Raw genomic sequence first — 26,772 nt, forward strand, 5'->3', positions numbered from 1 at the left:
GAAGACCCCTCCCTCTCACTGCCAGGTAGGACAGAGCACCACAGAAGTCCTTAGCTGATTTGATAGGACCTGTTTTGAGAGCATGAATTGTGATGAAAGACTTTCACAAAGCTTTCTGCTGTTCTTCAGGTCAAATAATAAAAGGGTGGCTGCCCTGCATCATCTTAGGTTTCTTCAAAGTAGGGGTTACACCATGTCTGTTATACCACCATACCTACCACTGCAGAGATCAGGATATTAACTGGCAGCCATTTAAGCTTTTAAGATACTGCATTGCTATTCTGCATTGTTTGTATGTTGGGGTTTTTTTTTTTTTCCTTCTTCCAGGGGACTGGATAGCATATAGGTGTTAGACTGACTCCTATAGCTGCTTAAATAGTCAAGCAGGTGGATCAAATTCCCCGCTGCATGTTACTTACCTGTAATTAAGCCACCAAATAAAATACTGCTGCAGTTCTAGAATACTGACTAGTAGTATTCTGGAAAAGTTGTTACTTTAGGATTGGACTTAGAAAACAGCAACAGACAATACAGAGCGTGCATGGAAGTTGAAATGGGAGACATAGATATATAAACCAGCCCTGAATATCACCAAATCTGTCTGTTTCCAGAAGTTTTGTTAATCCTTCCCTCCCTCCCTCCCTCTCAGAAAACCCCGCTCCAATAAGAATAGTAAAAAATTGGGAGGACTGCCAGACTGCTGGTTCAGCAAAAGGGAAGGAAGAGATGCCTGGTGCTTGTGTCAATAAACTGCACTGTAGGATTCAGAGCTGGAAAACGACCAAACAATTATTAGTTTTTATCACATCTGGTTCTTTTTTTTTTCCAGTGGCCCTGATGAACCCTTCAGAAATGTGAAGTTCTGAAAGGCAAATCCCATATGTTAGCTCTCCTCAGTACAGATTGTGATGTGGATGGCAAATGCAGCCTGCTTACATCCTGATATACTTCTGCTTTTGTCAACATGCTAAAAGTGGGCTCTGCTGCCAAGATTGGAGCAGGAAGAAAAAATCAGTTTAATTTGCAGTCAAGCCATGCAAATTTGATGGTGTTAAAAGCACCACACCTGTTTCAGTGCTGTGCTGTGATCTTTCCTCCAGAATGATGAGCAAATTAGTGTTATACAAACAGTGAATGAATTTAAGACAAAAAGTAAACCATGCCTGATATTTCAGAAATAGTAAGTATTTATGAAATCCAAATCCAAAGACATTATTTTAAAATGGAAACCCTCTTTAACAGAGAATTAGTACCAGTTTTACCTGAAAAATATTAATATCATCTCAGACATTATAAAAAAAATCCAAAGCTTAATTTGAGATGTCTTAAAACTGTTAGAGTGAATGACTCTGGCCTTTCTCCAAAGGTGATGACTGTTCCTAATTTGGTATTTGAATGCTGCGTTCCCAAGTGCTTCTGCCAGACTGAAGGTGATAATGGTTTGCCCTTAGAGCATACGTGGGCTGTGTGAACCTGTGCTCACTCCTGCTTTCTTGCCAGTCTGACACACCCTGTTTCTTGCCTAAACACTGTAAGCAAACTCAGGGGATAATAAGAAACCATTACGTTTTTATTCCTTTCTGCCTGATCCTCCTCAAACAGAACAGTTTAATGAGTTCCTAAGATTTTTTTGTTGATAGATGCATATTTGAGGTTTTTTGGAAGGAACCTCACTTACTGTCTTTAAGTGCCTCTTTTTTTCATGTAGATACAGAATGTGTCTACAGGAAACAAAAATAAAATTCAGAATCATGTATTAAGCTGTCAAAAGACATTATTATTTTAGCAATCCGTAACACTCACTAAAGACCTGCAAAGCTAGCAGTATGTTCAACAGCTATGAAAGAAAAGAGTAATCCCAAGTTGGTTGAGATACCTCAAGGAATAAAACAGAAAGAATAAAACAGATGAAAAGCTAAATACTCATTAACTTAAATAAGGGAGCAGCAAAACTCAGTTTACTGTGGGACTGCAGTTGTCCTGAACACACAGGATTAGCTACTAGGGAAGAATGTTAGGTAAAACCTCTGTATAAGCATCATCAAATGGATGAAAGAATATGTAACATGAGGGAAAAGAGCTGTAATGTTTGCTTCTTGATAGGGAAAAAGACTGAAATGTAGTTGTATTTTTAATTAAAGAGTTTGTTTCTGCTTTTCATTTTGCATGCTAAATGAAGAATCTATGACTGAAGTGACAAGAGTGTTAGTGAAAAGATTACCACATTTTTTATTTTCTATTTAAAGTCTGCTATGAATTAGCATTTTAGAGAAATGCTTTGTCAGTCCAAAAGAAAAATAATAGCTGTTCTACCTTTCCAGTTCTAAATTAAGATCTATAAACATAGCTCCATCAGGGTATACTCCAGATTCTCTAGCAAAACTAGGAAATAGCAAGGTTGACACTACCAGTATTTCCATGTTCTATTAAAAAGAAACCCAAAATGTAGCCCTCACCACACTCCTGAAGAATTGCCCTCATTTTATGTGATCTTTAAATAGCACTGTGAACCATGGAAAAGGTACAGGACTAATGTAAAATATGGTTTCCACATGCTTATAGCAATATTTACATTTTTCTGTATCTTGCATTTCTCTTGTGGAACATGTAGTTGACAGGTTGGCAGAACACCAAAGCTGCTTCCTCTTACAGCTGCTTCCTAGTTAATGAATGTACAACAACAGGAGCAAGGCTGTACAACCAAGAAGAAACTCCTTGCAATAGCAACATTTCTAGACCTTTCAAATGTGTACAACGTTACCAAGACATCTGCTTTACACTGCACCTTCATATGACTAGAGGACTGAAACAGGAGCTACTGCCTTTTTGTTTGTTAACATCAGATCCCTCCCAGGCTGGTAGGAAGTATGTAGGTCATGTATACACCACATTAGCATGACAAAAGTCTTGGGGGAACTGGGAACTGTCTTCCTTTAGTTCAGATGCATTAAATAGTTTACACTATATATACAGATACACACACGCAGGGAGGCCAAAGATCGAAGCCAGGGATGAATTTGACCTTGGATATGTTTGGTTACTGAGGTCTCATATATCTCTTTGCTGAAAGTAGCAGCTCTAGTTTCAGGATCAGCTTAATCTTTAGCGTATGCCCCAGGCGTCTTTCAGGGTCTATGGAAAGTGAACAGAAGCCACTTTGAAAAGAGCCAGTGGCGAGTAACACACACAACAGGCAAAATTTGGAAATGTTTTATTCTGCTTCTTACAGCATTACTTGGTTGTAAGTACAGTCAGTGTTAACTCAAATCCACCTTCTCTCTGGAAGTGTCTCAGCTCTACATAAGTTACCTAAAGCACTGTGCCCTACTAGGGAGTGGCAGTGGTAGCTGCAGCCACTTGCCTGTCTGTCACCTGAGTTTGGCCCTGGCAGACTGAGGTTATTTTCAGGACTCGCTCTAAAAGCTACCACAGACTAGTCTTGGCTTTGTGTCATTAAGTGTCATTTGTGTCATGCTTCATACGTTGTTTGGGTTGTGTGCTTGCAGCTCGGCTCTTTTGCAGACCACTGGAAGCATCAGTGTAGAGCAGTACTTCCCTGATGCTTTCACTCTTAATCAGCATTTCTGCAGCCTTTCCCCTGCTTCAAGGTCAAGTGTTGCTGTACTTGCATTTTTGGGGAGTTTTTTTCTGGCTTGGCTTAACGTAATTATGCCAGGCCAAAATTTCCCACAGCAGTGTATAGAGTTTAATTTATTATGTTATCACAATATTCTTATACCAAAGCATATGCAGTGTTCATGGTTCTCTTCCTCAACTCATGTCCGTTTCCATCCCACTTTTCCTGCATTTGTGGTATATTAGCTTTGAACAGGCTGCAGTCTTGTGTGAGTAGGATTCTAGGCAAAATCTTGGTCCCACTGAAATAAGCAGGATTTATTTGTTTATATTTGCCCTGGTTTTAAGAAAGTCTGAATTTCATCACAAATACTTGCAAGATATTTGTAGTGCCTTGTACAAGGAACCTAGTTCTGGGTGTATCCTTTTAAGAAGTACCAAATCATGAGAGAGATGGTAGAGATATCAGAATCTTTCTCTGGCTAAATTGTCTTCGTTACTTTGTATTGAATAGTGTTATTTACAATATGATTTTAATTTTGCTTCTTTCATGATACATTTTTAACTTCAGTCTGAGAAGCAGTGGCCGATTTACAATGAAATAGGACTTCTTTTTCTAAAAGCAGAACTGCCTCCCTTTTTTTTTCCTTCTGTGTTTTTTTTGTCGTTGTTGGTTTTTTTCTTTTTAAACAAAATATGTTCTAAATTTGTCTAGTGTTTGATTCCTTTAAGGAACAAAGAAAGAGAAGTAGGGCCATTGCTGAGTACTTCGTCCTTCCCTGTATCATGGAAACATGTCCAAACAGTTCTGAGAAATCTAGACTCTTCAGACTGAGATGAGGACAGGAATGCTGGGACAAAGACATGATCTGTGTACTCCCAGTTATTCCCAGATGTTAATGCTTTGGATCATAGAGAAAACATTCTCTTTTGCTTTTGAAATTTTAATGGCAGAAGGAATTGCTGATTTGGTTGTGGGGTCTTTGAGGCTAGAAGGCATTTGACAGCAAGAAACTTCTGATGCCAAAGCTGTTTGGCTCTGGAAAATTCTGGGAGTCTGCTGTTTGTTTAAGGTAGATTGCGTTTTCTTTTCATAATAGATAAATAGCAGAAAACCCCATGCCTTGGCAGAATTGTTCAAGAAAAGTTACAAAAGATGAACCCTTTTAAGAAGCTAAATTTTCAACTGACATAAAAAATATGCAGAAATGAGTGAATTTGCAACCAGAAAGTCCATCACTTGCTCAACATTACTTTCTACTTGGTTTTAAACTTATTTTCATGCACTGAGTGGTGCTTAATTGTGCTGCAGTTGGTTATTAATTTTTTTACTCTGTTTTCAGGTCCAAAGCTTAGTCTTGTAACAGGTGAGCAGAATAGCCTGCTTGAAGACATGCCATTTTCGGACACTGACATCAATTTGGAGATACCATTTGCAGAACAGGCAGCTAATCTCAGAGACAGCTCAGCAGGCAAAATGTGCAAGGGTGGAGGGGGTGACACTCTTCTTCCGGTAGGTGTTTCCCATTTATTGATCTCTTTTATTTTTGTTTATTTTTTTTTTAACTAGTGGTAGTGTTTGGATGATATTTGTCTGAAATGGGTGAATTACATTTAGAAGAACTTTGTCGGATCCAGCTTCATGGAGATAGACGTTCTCAAGATAACTCGTTTTTGGGAATAGTATTCTCAATAACAGTGAAGTAACTACTTTTATGCCTGTCTGTTTGGCAAAATGCACTCTTTGTGTAAGCAATTACAGACTGGTAATATTAAGCTGGCATAGTGGCTTAGTGGTAGTTGTCCACAGACTGTCCTTCTGCATTTATTTACAGCCCCTTTTCATGTTACCTGAGGTGACATGCTTTACCTCTGTAATAAAAAGCTCTGCTGTCATTTAAAAAGGGTTGATGGGCGCCTGTAGAAACTTTGCGCAGTTATCCCATACAAATAGGTGAGGGATGAAAATGAAGAACAGAATGGTCTGTAGAAGTCTAAAGTCAAATGGCAGAAATCTGGGATTAATTTCTGCTCAGTTTTTCTTTCCAGCTCTTAATGAAAAAGGGCTCATTCTGAATGAATCTGAACAAATAAAAAAGAAAATTCTTCAAGGCATCTCTCTGAGGATCTCTCTCTGCCTAACAGTTCATGACCATGCAGACCTGTAAACTAATAAGTGGTGTGAAATATGTCTTTTTTCCTTGCCCCCACCCCCCAAACTGTATGCAAACATGTCTGAGTAAACATAGTGTCTGAAGTGATAATGTTTCACAGTTCTTCAAACACTTAATATAGATAAGAACATGTGCAGTTCTTCAAATAGTAATTACTCCACGCATCGTAGTTTAAACATTATAAACCAGACACTAATGGATATTTAGAAATGGATTCTGAAGTGTTTGAGTCATGTTTCTCTAATGCAGCCTATAACAAGGAAATGATAGCTATACTCTTTACTTTTGCATATATGCACATACATACATATATGCATACATTAGCTATACTTTTAGCTAGGCTTATGAAGGATTACTCAAAGACATGGCTATGGGATTTCTTCTTCAGTGGTGAAAGGAGTGGCAAAATGATAGGAAAAGGAAGAGAGCTGCCTATTTAAGTCTGACTGTATTTGTTCCACCTTCATCATTGGCAGCTATTTTTAAACATACATGTTTGTGCAAGTCAATGAAACCTCAAGGCAGGAAACTGACTATCTACAATTTGTGAATTTATGTTTATGTTTTGGTATGTGCCTTTGTAGTCATGTACCACGACCACCAGTTCATCTGTGCTGTTGCTGGGATTGTACAGGATAAGAAAATTATTCTGGAGTATAATATATCTTTCCAAATGGAAGAAAGTCTTATCAGCCTTCCTGCTTTGAGTGATGCACTCTGCTAATTGTTAGGCTCAGGCAAGAGTCTTGCTTAGAAGCCTGCTGGTGAGAAATGGAGTCAAATAGCTCAATGAGCTGAGAAGTCCCTCTCCCTCACTCTCTTAGCTTAATTTCATATTGGTCTCTGACTGCAGCTTCTGAGCATTTAGTGCAATAGAAATGAGTAATAATTAAGGATCCCCCTTCTCTTTATTTATCGCAGCCAAATATGTTATTTTGTGTTCATAAGAGCAGAGCAATTTCTGTCCCAGTTGTACATGCATAGGATTGTTCATCAATAGCCCTTTCCACCACTATATATTGCAAAAGGATACAGAAGTAGTGGTGTGGAGGGGTGGGAGGTAGTTACAAGCAGGACAAAGCCAGATTCTTCTTGGAGGTGCAGAGCAAAAGGACAAGAGGCAATGGATGCAAGTGACTACAGGGGAAATTCTGTTTTGCAAAGTAAAAGAAGTTACCATGAGATCATTAAGGACTGGAACAGGTGCCCACAGAGGTTATTGTGAGTTTTCAAAATTGAGTTTGACAGCAAACAGGCAACTCGATCAGACTTTGAATTTAGCCTTGCTTTGAGCAGGCAGTTGAATTAGGTGACCTCCAGAAGTCACTAGGAGCCTAAATCCTCCTATGATTTTAAGATCATCTGCTTTACAACCTATTTGGGGGATTCTTGTGTGATTGAGTTAGTAACAGCAAGTTTCATGATGAAAGGTTCTGCCCTGAAGGAAGCACAGCCTTCCAGCTAAGTAATTTGTTATGACTTGGATTAGTCACTCTGCTGCAAATCTCTGCTTTTAGAATTTCAGGCTGCCGAAGGACAAAACAGGTACCACGAAGATTGGTGACCTGGCCCCTCAGGACATGAAGAAAGTCTATTCTTTAGCACTGATTGAATTAACTGCTCTCTATGACATACTTGGTACAGAATTCAAGCAGCAAAAAGCTGTAAAAATCAAAACCAAAGGTAAGTCTGTGTTTCATATTCTGAATGAAATGGATCTGTTTTAATCCAGTAAAACAAATGCATCCAGTTCTTTATGGATTTCCAGCAGAAAATATATATTAATATATATAGTAACATAGGTCCTCAGCAGTGTTTAATAATATGCCTTAACTCAAGGCTCACTTTAAGCAAATTCATGCATATAGTCAGTCTGGCTACAGGACCATGCTTTTTGTCTAAATTAAAGCTCCAGTCAGTCACTGAGCAGATAAACCAAGGAGTGAAGAAGGGGAACTATCTCAGTAGCACACTGTGTGGGAAGAATTGCTTCACAGAAGTTTGTATCTGCTGATGTATTCCCTTGGAGGGCACATGTATGTGTTCCTTGTGGGTATTCTTTTCCTGACTTCCTGAAGGTAGGTACTGTGCTGCTTTTACAGTTGGACTCAATGATCTTAAAGGTCTTTTCTATCCTAAATAATTCTGTGAGTCTACCTGACTTTTTTGCTTTCATTGCCCTTGACTGGAGATGCTGGGAACCTTTGTTGCCTCCTTTCCTCTTCTGTCTGGTACAGACTTTCCTATGTCACATAGGCCTTGCCCATCCAGTATTTACTCAGGCCATAATGCAGGGTTTTTTTTCTGAATGACATAATATTAAGTGGAAAATTTGGGCTGCTGCAGACGGTGTCGAGACAGCTGCAACACCATTTTGCTCTGCAAGCTGTTGGAGCATGTGTATATTAACAGTGCTTTTCTTGGGAACACAGGACACGTGAAAACCAATTTCAGATGCTAGAGGTTTCCAGTGCTTTGTTTGTTTTCTGTGTTGCTGGCTTCTGCTAAATGCTTTACAAGAGCTTGAAATGTGTTACTAGTTAATCACAAGCCTGCTTTGGCCAAAACCCTGTTGTCAAGGTTCAGTGAATGTGACAGTGCAACAGTTCTTTTTAAACAACTGAAAGCAACAGAAAGGGTTGGGAAATATACAGCAAGGTACAATAGATTCTTCAAAATATGCTCTTTGCTTTACAGTAGTAGAAAATCAGTTTTTGAATGCAAAAGGCATACACAGAAACATTTATGAAACCTTGATCCCTTAAATGCTTGTTCTTCTTGCAGAAGTCCATGTGCTTTCAGTAATAAATGGGGACAAGACACTTCCTTTTCTTGTATTTTGGATCTTAATTTTAATTGATTCTTCTTACCAAATTTATTGTTCATTGAATTTCACTCATAGTATTATTTATCTGAATGACAGGCAGTCATGAAAAACATTGAATTGAATAAAACTTCTAAAAGTTAAAAAAGATGGGCTAGACTCATGGGAATGTGTAGGAAGTAGACAGTGACAAGCCACTCTTTCTGCCAAACAGATCTGCTTTTGCAATGTAATGCCTTCAGTGCGCTGCTCTGCCTGACCCTCGCCTCTTCCCTCCTGAAGTGTTCTTTGGCCAATTGATTCATACAATGGTGGATCTGTTGGCTGTTCCCCTTTGGCTTGAGTATGTAAAACTGATGAAAACATAATTCTTCTGGGGAACACTGTGCTGTGCTCAGCCCTTCCTTTCTATTGAACCTCCTACAGTTTGTTTCTCCAACTTCATCTCAGTAGAAACTTTTATTATTGACAAGATGTTCAAGCTGATAAAACTATGGGGTATGGATATTGACTGTATGTATGAGTCCCTACATATTTTATAGGTAGACTTTTTATGCTGATAGAGGTACAAGAACTCCCTGATTTGTCACTGAAACTGATGGTTTCTTTGACATGTATCACATTATCTCAAGGGCTGACATATTTTCAGTAATTACAGCTGTTCTGTGCTCAGATTGGCATGGCATCATACCAAGCAGGGGCTTTTAGCTACATGTATTGTATGCTGTTTCAGAAAAACTGCACATATAGCAATTATCAGTACTTCTGAGAGAAGTTCTGTATCAGTAAACTTTGGGTTAGTTTTTGCTACTATATCTCTCTTTTAATGGTCATTCACTTCTACTCAGCTGGGCCATAAACACATGGGAGTCCCATTTACTTGAAGACTAAGACTAGTTTTGCATCAGGCAGGGCTAGATTAACTGAGACGATTCCTTTTTTTTTTTTTTTAAATTTGCATTGCATTACCCCTATTGTAAAGGCTGTTTTCTCAACCAAGACTTAACTGTATTTTTGCTTTTATTAAAAAACACCAAAAAAAACCCCACCCAAAAATAAAAAAAAAACCAACAAAGAAACAGCAAAACACCTTTGGTGATCTTGTTATCCTGCTGGTGTTATATAATGAAAAAGCACAGGGGTTGAAAAGCTCTTCTTTCAAAACCCTCATAGAGAGAAACGTTCAGAGTAACTCCGGGTGATAATTACATGTCTTATTTTAGTAGCCAAGTTTCTGGATATTTTACTCATGCCATTTGCATCTTAACTATAATAACTTGCATTGAGTGATGAAGATCTGCATTGAGGGTCATCATCACATCCATTCTGCAAACCAGAACCATGCAGATGGTTCATTTATGCAATTCAGTTCACTGTAGTGCAGAATATGTGGATGGCAATTTGAAGTCAAAACAGAAGACTCCTGATTTACGGTTGAAGGAAAAGATGAATGAATCCTTTTAGGCAGAATGCTTTGTGTAATAATTTGATTGACAAAGACATTCAAACACACTGAACAAAAGGTCGATAGCTCTGAATGTATTGAATAGGCTTATCGTTTCGTAAGTGTGGGTTTATGCCTTTATCACATGTACTGGAACAGATGTGGATAATATCTCAGTTTCTTTTGAATTATTCTTCAGACTCTGGCTTGTTTGGTGTCCCACTACCAGTTTTACTGGAACAAGATCAGAAGAAGGTGCCAGGAACCAAGATCCCACTGATTTTTCAAAAGGTAAATAGGCACCAACAAGTAAACCTGCACATGACAACCAAATAATATTTTGTCTTGGATTTATTTGCTCCCTGTAGCACAATTTTCAGTATATTGCTCTATTCAATCAAATGTATTGTAACTTTTATTTGCAGCTTTACTTATTAATTCAGTAAATGTGATACTTTGCTTTGTATCAATTATATTTTGAGTTAACAAAACCCAAACTTTATTCCTTTATAACTGGTCTCCATGTTTTAGGCAAGTTTACCAGTAAGTCTGTGGAAACTGCCAATTAATCCAAGAACCCACTGCAGCCAAATTGCATTTCATAAACGTGGTGTAACTTCCATCATCAGTAGGGATGCCCTTTATTTTTGTCAGAGCAAATACTTTAAATTCTGTAGAAATTCTCAATCCCTAGCCCACAGGCTGAACCTACCATTTTAGGAAGCGGTTTTCTCCTTTCGGAAGTGGTTTGGACCACAAGGCAGGTGGCTAGTGGGTGGGAATCATTCCTGTGGTGGTGGCAGCAGCCCTTTTCCAGAAGATTTGTTGCTTTGGTACATGGGGGGCACGCTTTGGCCTGTATCATGTTATGGTAATGGGGAAGATAATGGGAAAGATGATGGAGACCCTGGATTTACTGGCCATGCATAGCAGGTCTCATTGCATAAGAAGGGAGAGACCACAGTGTGTGGACCTGTCCTAACACTGACAGAAGCACAATGCCGTGTCATCACTGTTTCAGTAGGTTTGGGGGATGGGCTTGTTATTTATTGAGAAAGAGAAAACTTTGAGTAGTTTTGCATCACACTCAAACCTATTGCTGTGTCATTCATTGCCAAAATTACTTCCCCAGGATCATAAAAATACATTTCTGGGAAAGATGCTATCTAGAAAAAAAGAAATCATATGACAAAAAGTGATTCATCACTGTGTTATCCTAGTAACGCAGTAAGCTTTCAGGAAGAAAATTCTACATAAACATCTCTAGCTTACAGATGTCATTTGTTTTGCAAGGTGCAGACATCATTCTGAATACAGTTATTCTTTAAATGAGAATATGAAAATAAAAACTCACGTTTGTATAAGTGCAAGAAAGAACATTTTTGTGCATCCTGCTTTTTAAATGTATTTTGAATATCACTGAAATGAAACAAACCAAGCTAGCAGGAAAGCTGCTTAATTAAAAATAAAATCTTTAATAAAAAATACACCTAGTTTTTATTACATTGAAGGATTACAGTTAAAAATAATGACATAATTTAGCCTAGGGGTTTTCCGACTGGAAAATCTGAGTGTAATACTGATCCATGTATCTCCACCAGAAGTTTCTGCTGATAGTAATTAACTCTGGCCTGCTAATGAAGCACCATGCAAAGCAGTCCTGATAGAGATGAAGAAGGGATTTGCCCTAAGCAGGAGGCTAGTGGTGAGTGAGCGTGTGTGAAGGAGTTTTGGCCACCAGCAGTGCCACCAGACCTTTGTCTCCCCACCACCTAGACATGGTGATGGTGGCAAGTCACATAATATGCCCACAGCATCTTTGTGTTCGACAGATGAAAGTGGCAGCTGATGCTCTGGTGTAAGCTGGGTACAGAGAGTTGGATGTGGCCAGTTAGCACTTTTTCTTTTTAACCAAGGAACATATACCAGGGTGACAACTTCAGTGCTGTTTTGTAACTTTGTGGCTTTTTCTATCTGGTCTTTTTTACGACATTGATCAATTACATAAATACAATGGTAGGTAAACCTCCTTTAATTTCTGTAATTGGAAAATACACAACTGTGTTGCATAATTTTTCTTACTCAAGAACTGGCACAGGAAGGTATGTAACAAAGGCACTGCCCTAGTTAAACATTGTGAAAAACATTTGTGCTAAAATGATGTCATTGGCTTTTGACATTTACAGATTTCTTTTGAATACTCTTAAATCCATCCTTCAGTGAATACTTCTAGGCATATCTTTTAGAGAAACAGAATTTGTGATCTGTGTTTTAAGTACTTTTACAGAATTTCTGCTAGTTTATCTAGCCATGTGTAGGATTGCAGACTGTTGGGTTTGTTAGGAGAATGCCAGTATTTACAAAACTTCTTTAAACTCTAAAAATGCTTATTTCTTTCCAGGTAAAGTCATAAAGAAGAGTATTTTTGAGAAAATTAGTACTGTATTTCTAACGTTACCTTAACTGTTTTGATTTGGAGACATTTTAACAAGGATAGTAATTGGGATTTATTTTTGAAACCAGAGTAATTTTGGAAAAAACCTGCTTCAGTCTTTGGAGGAGACTTGAAGGAGGTCTAAAAAAGTTTTCTTTTTCAATGAAATAGACAAACTCTTCTTTAATAATGTTCATAAAACAGGTAGAGCCATATGAAAGGTTTTGTTCTAAATCTACAATAACTGTAATCCATTTGTAAACTGTGTGTTTGTGTGTCTGCTTGTTATGTGTGTGCATACACAAATGCATGCATACACGTACACGCACACACACAGATACATACATAAAGGCTCCAATATATCAGAACTATCTACCAGTAATTTTTAATTGGCATCTTTGTTCATGGTTTGTGTTTCACAGCTGATTGCCCAGATAGAAGAGGCAACTCTGGAAACAGAAGGACTTCTGAGAATACCAGGAGTTGCAACAAGAGTAAAGGTAAAACATTGAACAGATTCTTATCGTCCCCCAAAACGTACCTGATTATTTTATTTTGTCATGTGAATATATTTTAACACCAAGCTGTTATGAAAATCTTAAACAGAAAGCAAAGTCTCTTTACAAAGAAAACTGAGTCATATTAGCCAGAAGGCTGATGGTTTCATCCAGTGTAGTTTTGGGCAGAAGACTGGAGTTAAGTTTGAAGGAGAGCCAAGGCTACATTTCAAATTCGTTTGTGCCAAAATCTCATTAATTCTTGGCACGAGGTTTCCAGCCTTTTGCTTTTTCCCTGAACCAGCTTAATCATCTGAACAGTTCATACACAGTCTTTCTACCCCAGGAGGAAGCTTTTCTCTGGCATTGTGAGCCTATTTTAATAGCTAGACTTAACCTATGTTATAGAGCAAGACAGCCAGCATGCACTGAAGAACCTCTCACATTTATTTTTATGAACAGCAGTATAACTACTCAGCTCACTAAGCACAATCTTGTTAGGCACGTCTGTGCACACCGACACTTTGCGGAGTGAGTGCCAATTAGATGCAGACTCTTCCCCAGCATTTGCCTTAATGCAAGAAACTAAATACGCCGTATGATTTGTGCCAAGAGTCAATGTGTTAAAAAGATGGTCTGAACTGGCCTTAAATTCTAAACAGAAAGGACCATTTAAGTGGATTCAGCTGTCCCAAGACATCTGCCAGACTGTTGTGTACAACTTGGTCCAGCAGCTGGTTCATTAGAAACAACTGAAAGAAGGGAATAGTATGGAAATTGGCTTTGTTTATTTACCAGTAATGAAGAATTTAAAAAAAAGAAAATTTTTACATTCTCCTCCAGTCTTTATTTTCCACTTTTCATCAGTTCTGCAAACTGGAATTATCTTGGAGTTATTTTTTAATTTGTTTATTCTTTGATTGTATTCATTTTATATGATTTCCCAGGCAGAGAATCATTCACTATTTGACTTCCGTTAATTTTTTATGTATTTATTTACAGGAGCTACTTCTCTGAATTAAGCAATTGTTTTGTTAGCAAAGATGCTAAGTTCCTTTACTTATTCAAATAGGAAATTGTATAGAAAACCAAAGAATTTAGCATTCTAAAGGACTGATGTTTTCTCTGAATTTTCTTAAACTTTTTTCTCCTACAGAAAAAGAAAATATTTTCCCCATTATGTAGTTTTATAGAAAGGGACAGATAACCTCAAGAAAAAATACTGTGCTATCTTGATAGATTTTAGAGTTATTAAAAAAGGGCATTGCATATACTCCATAGTTAAATACATTTACTTTAAAATCTAAGTGGTAGTACATTACGAGGTATAGTTGACATTTCTGCCCTTGCCTCTCAGATAAAACAATTAATCTTATCTAGATGTTTAATACTGCATTTGCCACAGTTTTGGTCTGAATGTGGATGGAGGAGCTGATGACACTCTGGGAGAATTTTCATCTTTATTTCTAAAGCTTGCTTTTGTTGATGAGCAGGAAATCACACCCACTTGACTTTAAACATCTGAGTTAGGATCTTTGTGCCTTTGAACCCCCTGCATAATCAGTGGAGACAGAAGATCTCTCTGGAGGACAGTTGAGAACATCCAGCTTTTATATCAACCTCAGTGTCCACATTTTCTTTGGAAATAGATCCATTTTCCCTTTAGAGCAAAGTTAAATTTAATGAGAACAGTATCTTAAAAATGTATCTAGTATCCTTTATCCAATGTGCCCTTCTTGTCCAGATAAATAATTGAGGCCATTCTTTTCCATAGCACTTTCCATAACTACTCACATACTTTACAAAACAAGCCAGTTTCTCTGTCCTCCTCTTCTGTCTGGAAGAACTGAGGCAAGAAGAAGGGAGGGACTTGTGAGACACGCCTCAGGGCCACTGGCCCTATACCGAGGCCACTTCTCACTCTGCCGGACTAAGAAATAAATTAAGTGGATGCAAGGGCAGGACTAATGCTTAATGGCAGACTAAGAAGGACTCAGCCCTTGCAGCGTGTTCCCATTTTACACCTCTGAAAGCCTGAGCACTGCTAATGCGAGCAGGGCAGGTATATGGTAATGTCTGCTGCCAACAGTATTCCACCCTTTTCCTACCCCAGAGTTACAAGGTGTCACTGAGACTTTCAGAGCTCTTTATTCTGCTGCTCAACCTGGTGTTTTGCAGTACAGTCCCCTTCTGTAGAGGGCATGTTTGACATCCAGTGCTAGGCAAAGCTGTAGGTGCCCAGCAGCAGGGAATGCCCTGTAGATGGCAAGACATCCAGCTGTTCAGTCACACAAATCTTTTTCCCCATGTTTTGAAAAGAGAATGAGCCTCACTTTGGTGTATGTTTTGATAGGAAACTCTGTGTCAACATGCATAATTAACATATTTGTTTATGAAAATGGCCATGCATGCATTACATACATACCCTTTGGTAGCAGTGTTGGAGTTGCTATGTATATCAGCCGCATCTTAATATTTTGGGGGAAGGGAAGTTGTAACCCTTACGTGAATGAGTGTGATATCTGGTTCTTATAGTGTATTTCATATGGCCCTAAGGCAGGCCCATGGGATTTCTTCCTATATGATTTGGCCATCTACTGCCTATTCCTATGTGTTTGCTCGCAGTTCTTCTGGTCCCCAGTTTATCTTTTTATAGGAAAAATCATCAGCACCTGAAGTGATATTTCAGATGTCCCTTTTTTCTCCCTTTTTCAAATTACGGAAAGTATTGCTGTGTGTATAATGCATGACTTCCAGCAGCCCAGTATATTGGTGCTCTCTGTATCTACTGCCTTTCAGAGTCTTTGCCAAGAACTGGAAGCAAAATTTTATGAAGGGACTTTCAACTGGGAAAATGTAAAGCAACATGATGCAGCAAGTCTTTTAAAACTCTTCATCCGTGAACTGCCTCAGCCACTCCTCACTGTTGAATATCTCAAAGCTTTCCAAGATGTACAGAGTGAGTAGTGTCCTTTCTCTCAGCTGCGAAGAATTGATACCAGTGCAGAGAAGTGCCTCTTTGCTGTAGCAGTATTTTCACTAATAATATGTGAACCTCAGAAACAGATTGAATAACAACACTATGACTTCTCCCGAGAAAAGACTGGGCATATTTTTGCTAATGTACAAGTAACATTTTTCATGTAACATCTATTTTAATAATTTACACATGAAATGGAGGTACACTACCACTTTCTGATGTTTCTGATAGTCATTAGGTGGTATAGATGGGTTATAGGAAATTGTGTATGATGGTATCAGTTTATAAACAATATTTGCTTCAAAAGAAAACAACAGCAAAGATATACTAGTTCTGCAGGAAATCTAACAAATAGTAATTTACACTGTTTAGGGTATTTTGTCCATTTACAACAGGAAAAGTTAGAGCAGAATGTCAGAACTGCTGGTCAACCCTGGTCCCTTGAGATCAGCAAGTTCCTGTGAAAATGGCCTCCTTACCAACTGGTCACCAAGGCAGCAAACATACCAGCTGTAATTGAAAGAGAGCAGCTTGATGATAGCGAATCAGGAGCAGAGAACCCACATACACTAATTCCCCAGCCAACACAGGAGTGGAACTTTCAGAAAAATCTATTCCCCTTTGTCTGCAGGCAGAGCAATGGGGACGTTTCTTAGGGACACTTTCAGGGAACTCCCATGGACAGGCAGAGAGACAAATATTCTTATAAACTGTGGGCTGCGTCAAGTCTCCAAGTTGTGAGCTGCCTTTCAAGGCCATTAAGCAGGTGGGTGTAGGAGGCTGGTACTTATGCCTGCTACATAGTGGTGTAATTTTGCAGTACTGAGTGGCAAGTTAAAGCTGGCTGGAATGCTTTCAAATGATGCAGCAAACAGCTCCTCAGGGTTGTTTCACTTACTGGATACTGATTGGAGCCAGGAGGGTTTCTGCTTGCCACTCCTGAGCTGTGTGAAGGCTTATGTGGTTTTACTTACCCGGAAAATACTCAGGTGTCAGGATGCAAAACACTTTATACATTTTTTGACGCAAAACAGACATAGCACTTCATAGCCTCCCATTGTTTAAAATGTCTGCCCGTCTTGTTGGTTACATGTAATAAGATTAAGTGGTAGAGAAAAAGGGCCATCTTTGTGACAGTAATCAGTGTTTTTCACGGTACTGTGACTCAGTAGTGTGGTTAGAATTAAATATTTAAACAACTTAATTCAGATTATTTAAGTTTTTAATTTAAGTAATTTAAACAACTACAATTCAGCTGTTATTTAGGTGAACAGACAGAAACCTTGATGTAAGTAACATTTTAATTGTTTTACAACTGTATTTTTCCTTACTTTCCTGGGAAAAGGTTGATTCTCATTGCTTTTTGGGCATTGTGACATGGTGTGACATGCCTTACTTTTAATGTATGTCTTTCTAGAGCAAGTAGATAAACTGTTACCACTACTTCCATATTTTAAATGGCTGTGTAATTTCTCACTCATTTATTCAGATCCTTAATTTTTTATTATGGTAGAAAGTCAGAAAGAGGTTTTTTTTGTTTCATTGCTGAAGTGTTTGGGGTGTTTTTTTTTGACGGTATCTCCCGAACTAATGTGGATGAAAGGTATTTGGAATAGCAGTTCAGTTGGGATCCCAGTAGGATGCACAAGAACAGCCCTGTTGAATTTTGAAATAGTGTGATAGGACTATGTGAAGTGCAGGTAACTCCTTGATCACTTGTTTTATGTATGGCCTGATGGAATCTGCTGAGAAGACTTGCCAGAGCATGTCCTTTAAAGTGTCACAGGAGGAAATTTATCACAAGTGACAAGCGTGAGAGAGTTGGGGTTTTCTGCTGCTCAACACTGCCAGAACGTAGGAGCTGTTCTAGGAGGTGGAGGAGTGTAGGGATGCACTCATCCTGCACCTTGGGTGAATGACGCACCACTGAGCAATGGGTAAAAGGCAGAGCCAATGTCACTTTTCTAATATTATAGCTTGCCATGTTTGGTACGGCACTCACTGCCATAGATATGTGTTAAACTTCTCTGTTCTTGGCTTCATCCCCACTGGTTTGCCATTGCAGCTGCTGCTGCTTACATTGCTGGAGACCTGCCTTATTCAGCAACATGTGGTATTCATTCTGTGTGGGTGACTTGGGAGACTATGCAACTGTTAAGGCAATCAGAGAAACTGTGAAAGCAGTTTTGAATATACCCTTTCATGTGTTGGGGCACAGGTTCAAAAAGGGAGGAAGCGTTAGCTGAATATTTCTTCTTGTAATGCTGCAAAATAAAGAATCACAAGCCATCTAGAAAATATTGCCAGAAGACTGCTGAGTCATACAGCAACTGAATACTAAAAGAACATTTGGAAGTGAATATCAGGATCTGCCAGTCATTTGTCATACTATGACAATTAGCCATGTGTATGCATTCAGCATTTTGCAAGAGGTTTCCACTTTGAAATCGTGCTTTTTGAAGAGGACAAATGACAATTTTAAAATACTGAGTTTCTTGTGCTTCACTGGCAGATCTTCCAACGAAGAAACAGCAACTGCAAGCTTTGAATCTTTTGGTTCTCCTTCTACCTGAAGCAAACAGAGACACTCTGAAGGTTAGAATTGCTAATACTTTTTTCCTACACAAGTATTTTGTCTGTTTCTGTGAACTCACTGTAATGAATGCTATTGTCTTTTAACATTTTTTTTTCAGTTCAAAGTTAATGCTGAAACTAGTGACTCTTTCTTTCTTCATATTTCACACAACTTCAGAAAAAAACAACCTTAGGACCCTAATTTCTCCCAAATGACTTTTAAGAATGTGACTTGAAATTGTTCCAGGAGATTGCAATAATAATCTCCAAGTGAATGACCTTTTCTATTACAAGTTCTGTTCCCCTTAGTTGTAACTTCCAATACAAAAAATAAGCAGTGTTAGAATACTGCGGGTGAAAGTTTGCTTTTATGAAATGGGTTTAGCTCTTCATTTTTATTCCACACTTTCTCTGTGCTATTTGTTTCTACTCTCAATAAGCTAGAAATTTACACTTCCTATTGGTATTTGCAGCATGTTACATGGAGTCTTCCAATTTGGGCTTGTCCTTTTGTAGCAAAGCTATTCATCTTTTTTCACAGTATATTATATCAAAAATGAATTTTCAGGATTTGCGTAGGATGCAGAACATCTTTTATTACGGGCAAAAGATCCTATTAGGTTTTATTGTTTAAATATGACTTTCTTTTTGAGTTTATTTACTGTGTGGAGGCAGTCAGGAGGGCTCCTGAGTTGAGTTACAAGTATCTGGAACTGAATTAATTGAAGATTGTCAGTTTCTTGACTGGCTACCTGTCATTCACAATGCAGTGGTTTAATCATTAAACCTTGCAGAACCAGCTGCTTCGTGTTTTGATAACCATGACAGATGGTACTATTGTGTTCACTTTCAGTTTAAGAAAAGCCAATAGTTTTTTTCACAAGGATCTGTGGGATGCTACTATGGTGAAAGTTTATTAAATAATGATTGATTACTGCTTATGAAAAAGTCTTTGATCATGTATTTAATTAGGAATTGTTTAACTCGGACAGTGAGCTCAAGGACAACTATAAACCACATTTAATGAATCGCACAGGTGGTACTTGTCCTGAGCCCCCTGAACAGACAGGATGTGAGCAGGACCATCCGACAATAACTACTGCGTGCAGCTGTGTCGTGACAGTAACTCAACCATGCTCAGGCGTCTGTCCAATGTCCCTGGTGTGTGCGGACCTTGTGGATCATGAGACAGTGCATGCCTGCACGTGGCACAACCTTAAAAGCTTGCATACACTAGGCATGTAAGCTGGTTTTGGTTTTGCTGAGTAAAAAGGCAGGCAGGCTCTGGGACTGGGTCAGAAGCCTCACCTAAGGGTGGATGCGCCACGTAGGAACTTCCCAGTTACTGAGGGATTCCTGGTGCTGGCTGCAACAGGACTTCCCAGCTGAAGTGTGGGCCTGGATGTTGTTATTAAGGTGGTAATTGGTGATTTATAATTTTCTTAATCACTGTAATGCTTTGCAGTAATGCTTTGATTCATCGCTCCTATTGCTCTTTTATCATATTATGCTTAATGACTAGTACTGTTTCCTTTTATCATATTGCATACTATTTTCCTTTATTACATTGTAATATAATAAACTACATTTATTTTTATATTTTATTTGGAATCCATTTTTGCTTGGTACCCAGTCAGTCAGCAAAACAGGTACTTAGGCACCTACATAATGAGGGTTTTAAAAAAAAAAAATCTTACTGTGCAGTGCTTTGAAGTCACTTGATTGCTTTTGAAAGAGTTATCCACAAAAATAACAAAATTATTTACCTAAATTCAATTTCAATTAAAAAAATATCATTACATAAAGGAAACAAAACTCACATTACAGTCCTGTAAACAAACATATATACACTTCCTATTACTGATTGATTTTAATGTGGTTTTATTAGGAATGAAGAGCTTCTTCCAAAAATATGTAACGTCACGTTTCACTTGTAACTTTTTTATGTGCAGAGTTGAGCTGTAAGTTCTGGTGTTATTTCAGGTACTGCTTGAATTCCTCCAAAGAGTAATTGATCATCGAGACAAGAATAAAATGACATTAAAGAATGTTGCAATGGTGATGGCCCCAAACCTTTTCACATTTCATGGGTTTGGCTCAAAGACTATTGAACAAAGCGAGTTTGTTATGGCAGCTGGAACAGCAAATGTCATGCGCTTTATGATTCAGTACCAAAAACTTCTCTGGACAGTAAGTGTATTCTTAAGGGGCTGGGGGGGAATCATAAATTTTGCAAATGAGGCAACTGAACAAAGAAGTAATATGAACTTATTTCCATGATTTAGAGAAAGAATAGCCCCATCCAGCTGGGTTCTTGCTCGTAGGTAACTCTTACGGGAGTGAAACAGAATAATTACATCTTATGGTATGGTTAAGCTCTGATGTTCAGAATTTTAATATTGTATGTACCATATGTAAACTCAAAAATAACTCTTGTATTTGGCCTATCAGTATATGTTGTTCTGAGGAATTCATTCTTTTCTGCTTAGAGATATTAGCAGGAAATGCAGCAGTTTAATCAGTTTCCCTTTTGGGCCAAACTTCATTCAAACATACAAACATATGAAATGTGTTTTTATAAAACATGAGGTTGTGTCATGCTCTCAGGGAAAGCTCTAACTCAGATCAACTGAAGAAGTTTGGGCTTTGTTGTGCATCAGCAACTTTAAACAGTTTTGACCTTTGCTGCATGTGAGGAAAAGTGATTATCACCATTGTACAGACCAAGTGTTGAGTGAATTTTTTTGGCTGAGGAAAGTAAAAACACTGCATAATTTGACCTCTCTTCCCCTGAGAGCCTACCGAATGGAATGTAACATCATACATGGAGTAGTTTGTAAACTGTTTCACAGCTTTATATTATTTGAATCTTTGTTTATTACTGGAAATAAATACTATTTTTTCAAGTTCTACCTGGCAATCTGTCAATTTAGAAAGTTTTGATGAGTTGGTTACATAAGGTAATTATGTAGACATTCATACTTACTATCTATATTTATCTAGATTCCTAAGTTTATTGTTAACCAAGTGAGAAAACAAAACACTGAAAGCCAGAAGAAGGAGAAGAAGGACAAAGCAATGAAGAAGCTTCTGAAAAAGATGGCATATGACCGGGAAAAGCATGAAAAACAGGAGAAGACCCTTAATGATGTAAGGAAACATACATCTGAAATACTTTGTTAATAAGACAGTAATTTATAGTGAAAAAAATGGGTATAGCAGAGGGGATGCCTACATTTATTTAACTGAGAATTTCAATAGATAGCAAAATAATGTGGGTTTCATAGTTTATGGGTTACCAGCATGACACATGTAGAGGGCTGGGCTGTTTTTTTGTCTTCCCAGATTTTTCAAAATAGTTTTTCTCTGAAAAATGATATCCTGCAGGTTGTTTCAATTTGGGCATCTGAAACAAAAGTACATTACATCTGTATCTGTAGACGGCGCAAGTGTTGTGACAATGCCTTCAAACGCATTGTTGCCCAATGGAAGTCACAGCAGACCATGCATTTAACTAAAAAATATATAGATTTCACTATTTGATATTTAGTAGTGTTTGAAAACAAAGCCTGCTTTTAATCCTTCCTCCTACAGGATTTCCCAAACCACTGAATTCTTTGCTTCAGTGAATCTTTAAATATTCCTTGTAAAGTGGAGCATGCCAGAACATGCACAACCTGCCCACCCCAAGAAAACCCAAATGATGAAACAAATGTAAAAAACTGGTAAACTGCTTCTTATGCAACTATTGGCCAAGTGTCCGCTCCCAACTTACCCCTGTATGTATAATCTACAGTTCAGTATCTCTCCATTGGGTAATTGACTTCTGCCAGACCTGTCAATGATGCCAAGGCATAAGTTTCAGCGTAACACTCCTCACACATTCTTTACAATGAAGAAAAGAAAGAATCTTGTGGCATTATAGTGTTAATTTTTGCTGTACTCCAGAAATATTTTAATTGAGCTGTTCCTACTGACATTGAAACACTAAAAAAATGTATCTCATGTACCTTGATGTTAGTAATTACTATTTTTTGAAGCTCATTAGCCTATACAGTATAGTATCTTAATTATAATTGATTTGAAACAGATGATTCAAAAGTTATTTTAAATACATAAACAGGTAACACCAAATACGTGTATCTTGAGAACATGATGATTACATACCGGGTTTAGGTGGTAAGAAAAGACCACCTTGGGGGTTGAAGTCATATTGAAGATTCTGGTGAATTAGAGACATCTTGTGGCAGCTTGTGAAAATGCATTGGTCTGGATGGTCTTTTTCTTGTCGAGTATGTGTACGGCAAACTGTTACAGAAGAGGGTTGTCATGTTCTAATAAAGGCATTTTTTTAAGCTATTAAGCCAAAAAATAGAATATGGAAAATTAATGTTACAATATCCCTTGAATCTGCCTGGTTTGATCTTGCAAGTGTACCTTTTTTATGTTTTTAAATGTGCAGATAGCTGGATCCTTTGAACAACTGCATCCAGTATCTGCTGGAGACTTATACTTGAGTGTTCCTACCTCATTTTGTACAGAATATTTGACACATCTCTTAATGTCCGAAATTGATTAATTCCCAAGGCATCACTTTGCCTTACTTTCATATCTATCTATATGAAAGAATCTGTACACAGAATGAGGACTTACATACAATTTTAAAATACAGCTAATTAAACACTGACATTTGTTTTACACTGTGTAATAAGAAAAGAATTCTTTGATTCTTTGAATACAATTCAGCTGAGTTATGATGAGCTGATACTGCTGCCATCCCCTGGTCAACATAGACATAACAGCACATAAACTGAATAAGCAAATGCTGTTACAACTTCAGGTATTGGATTTTTTTTATATATAATTCAGTGCTCTTGGTCTTTTAGAGTAAAATATGCCTTTTTAATCCTCTGGGGAGTTAGGGCTGAAGTCTCATGTAATACATTCTTACTCAAATGTAAATGTAAAGTTTCTATTCAATAATTTTCTTTAAGCCTTAGAATTCTGTGGGGATTTTCTTCAAAATTAAACGCTAGAGTTTTTCACAAATCCTACATGCTTATTTGAAGCATTCAGTAATTTAGGTGCCTGAAGAACATATTAGTCTTAAAATCATATTCACAAATTCATAAGGCTTCATTGTGAATGCCAATTTGATACATTTTTCCAAGTAAAAAATTGTCTCATTCTCTAAGGAAAATTTCTTGTGTTCCTCCCCCGGCCCCAAATTTTCAATTTATACTGCCTTAACTTGAAACTGAGGTGATTTTCCTGTGCAGTTCCTGAACTGCATTCACTATTAGATGGCAAGTGAGGCACCCAGACTGTGGTGAATCCCCACTCCAGTGAAAAATGTTTGAAACTTTTAAGAGCTAATTATCTTGCAAGCAGCTGAATAAAAACTAAGTAAAAATTGCTCTAGTCTACCACATGCTGTGGCACAACACGCGATTAAACATAGCTGGACAGAGCTTGAGTCGTTTCCATAGCCTCCAGAACTATCGCAATATCTGCATTCTTATTGGCAGTCAGCTTATCTGGATAAAATTTCATCTTCACTCTGATGAGGTCTCTCTAGCAATCACATTTCCCCTTTTAAGACAGGCTAAATAGCATTGACTGCAAACTTGGGGCAAGATCTCTGTACAGTGCTGAGAATGGTTAATATTAGAGGGCTCATGAGGGTTAATTGAGAATGGTTAATACTAGAGGGCTCGTGAGTATTAATTGCTTTTCAGGATATCTACACATACCTGTGGCCGCGGGTCAGCATTAGGGATCAAGTCTTTATGTTTCAGTTGGGGTGCATAATGCTCTAGACAGGCAAAGAAAGATGCCCTCAGGAAATTTACTTACTAGCATTAGTCAGATTTATTCCATCTGTCGTTTTATTTCTCTGTATGTTGCAAGCGTTCCAAAAAAAGGAGCAGTTATGTTAGCAGCACAACACAATGCTACTGGCCTTATCTAGTACAGGTTAGAATAACCATTGTATCCCGTAGCTGTTCTGTTTGCATAACCTGTTTGGATTTTCACACTCTTAACGTTACTGACTGGCTGAATTTATTATCCACTGCAGTGCCAGATTATTTACTAAAAAAATTGCTATCTGCTAAATCATTTCTCTTTATATAGTTTTATAGTTTTTTTGTCCCAGACTAGGTGCAACACTTTGCAGTTCAAAGAGAAAAAGTGCATCACGTTTCTTTCAGACTAGGTCTCCTATGTGGCAAGATCCTTTTGAATTCCAGTTTTGTTCTTCATAATGCTTATGCTTCTTTCCTGCTTGGTATTCTCACGTTTAGTAAGTATTTATTATATTCCATCATCTGAGTCATTAGTGAAAATACTGCATAGTCACCTCATTCCTCTCTACATTTAGCCTGATGTATATTTAAGTGTGTAATGCAAAACGGAACGGAGAGTCTCTAAGAGACCCACCCCAGACCCCATAGCCAAGCAGCTGTGGTTCTTTTGTGAGAGATATATTGAAGTCCCTCTGAAAAGAAAGGGTTTGAAAGAAGGGTACCTCACAGGTGACTGCTGTGCCTGCTCTACAGACTAAATGTTGTAGGCCAGTGTATTTTCCACCAACTAAGGATGTATCTCTCTTCAGGTTTTTAAAGTGTGCAAGTACCTAACTCAGCCAGAGGTTTCAGTGTTGTAATCTTCACCCTGAGAGAGCCTGTGAGGTAGGAGAGGGGACTCACAAACTGAATGGTATAGGTGACTCGCGCTTCAGCATGTTGCCAATCACCTTACAGGTATCTGGCTTATATGTTATGATACGAAGCCCTAACTTGGATGTTTTGAACTGTGCTGTGCAGAGAACAGTTCCTTCTGTGACTCTCCTCCTGGGTGCTTGATGGCCACGTTTTCTTTCCCACCAACTCGCACGGTGAATGGGCTAGGGGAATGCTCAGTATCTGTTCTCTCTATAGTTAGGCACCACAAGCAGATTGTGCAGATGAGCATGAGTTCTTCTGTAAATGCAGGTGGTGAAAGTGGCAAAATGCATTAATTAGCTGAGCTGATAATGATTCTGTCTGAATAAACAAAGTAATTATTCTGTTTGATCTGTGACTGTAATGTTACAGGTCTGTGGCCGTTTCTTGTTCTTTCTTTCATATACTGAAAGCAGGCAGGTTTGTAAATAATTTTTCATGTGTCTGCTGTATAGAAAAAAATCCCAAACCTGTTATCCAGCTGAAGGCTGGAAAAACTCCATTAAAATAATCTGAGACAATCATACGTAATTGTATAAAAAAAAATGAAAACCAATTTAAATGTACTGTGCTGAATTTGATGGAAGACCAGTTAGGGACATCTGTAAATAACCCTCTCATCCTTAAAAGTTTCCTTCCCTTTTGTGAGGATCCCAACAGTTTGAAAAGAGGCAAAAGCTTTTTAAGCAAGAGTTAACTTCCTAGCAGATGGCTACAGCCACTGTTTCCATAGGTGGAAGCCTTAAAGAAGAGATTTGACAAATTCAGGGGTAAATATAGGGAGTTGCTCTTTGAAATCCATTGCAATCTTAGGAATCTTTGATTCCATGATTACTACAAAGCAAATTCTCAATTTGGTGATTCTTAATGCTTTAGACATAAAATAATTGTGTTGAGTATTTTTAAATCAGTAAATAATAAGACCGAATATAGAAAGATTGTTTAGTGTTTTAATACCATAGCTCATCACTTGTATAATAATGAGCCTTTAGCTTTCCCAGGAAGCTGTGCTTCTGATTCTGCTCACATTTGTACTTGTTCTATATTCGTTTAACTCTGATGGTTTCAGAGAACCTATTCTAGATTCACAGATGCCCAGATTTTTTCATTGATTATGGAAGAAGAAATGTTCAGCTTTACAGTTGGAGTAAATAGAGGGGGGGAAGAGAATGAACTGTCTTAATCAACCTTGACTATTGAGACACATTTCTTCTCCTGTCAAAATGAGTACATTTGGGTAAATGGTAATGTAATACGAATAGAAAAATTACTTCAAGATTTCCAGGAACAGAAATTAGGACCTTATTCACAAATAAATGATGCCTTTTATAACTTCAAATCTCATGTGCTGCAAGTTGAACAGAAAAACTGTCCTTTGGAGTCCTCCTTCTCTGTAACTAATATGATTGATATTCATCATCAAGGATTTTGGGGTTGAAATAAAATACAAATCCATTATGTAATCAGACCTGCAGGTTGACTCGCTGAATATGTTCTGGAGAATAAAAAACAGGGAGAAAAAACTGCAGTAGAGAATATGTTTT

General features: G+C 37.9%; 1 protein-coding gene across 2 annotated transcripts in view; it reads left to right on the plus strand.

Annotated features, from left to right (window-relative positions):
• ARHGAP18 (Rho GTPase activating protein 18) overlaps nt 1-26,772 on the plus strand; it is a 100,722-nt gene that overhangs the window by 67,094 nt on the left and 6,856 nt on the right. For both annotated transcript variants that reach the window (XM_040598888.1, XM_040598887.1), the window contains exons 5-12: nt 4,920-5,089; nt 7,268-7,433; nt 10,218-10,309; nt 12,875-12,952; nt 15,749-15,908; nt 18,442-18,524; nt 20,487-20,693; nt 21,507-21,653. In XM_040598888.1, the coding sequence (XP_040454822.1) occupies nt 4,920-5,089; nt 7,268-7,433; nt 10,218-10,309; nt 12,875-12,952; nt 15,749-15,908; nt 18,442-18,524; nt 20,487-20,693; nt 21,507-21,653 (1,103 nt within the window). The remainder of the gene's footprint in view (nt 1-4,919; nt 5,090-7,267; nt 7,434-10,217; nt 10,310-12,874; nt 12,953-15,748; nt 15,909-18,441; nt 18,525-20,486; nt 20,694-21,506; nt 21,654-26,772) is intronic.

This window comes from Falco naumanni, chromosome 6 (genome assembly GCF_017639655.2).
Source record: "Falco naumanni isolate bFalNau1 chromosome 6, bFalNau1.pat, whole genome shotgun sequence".
Taxonomy (NCBI): domain Eukaryota; kingdom Metazoa; phylum Chordata; class Aves; order Falconiformes; family Falconidae; genus Falco; species Falco naumanni.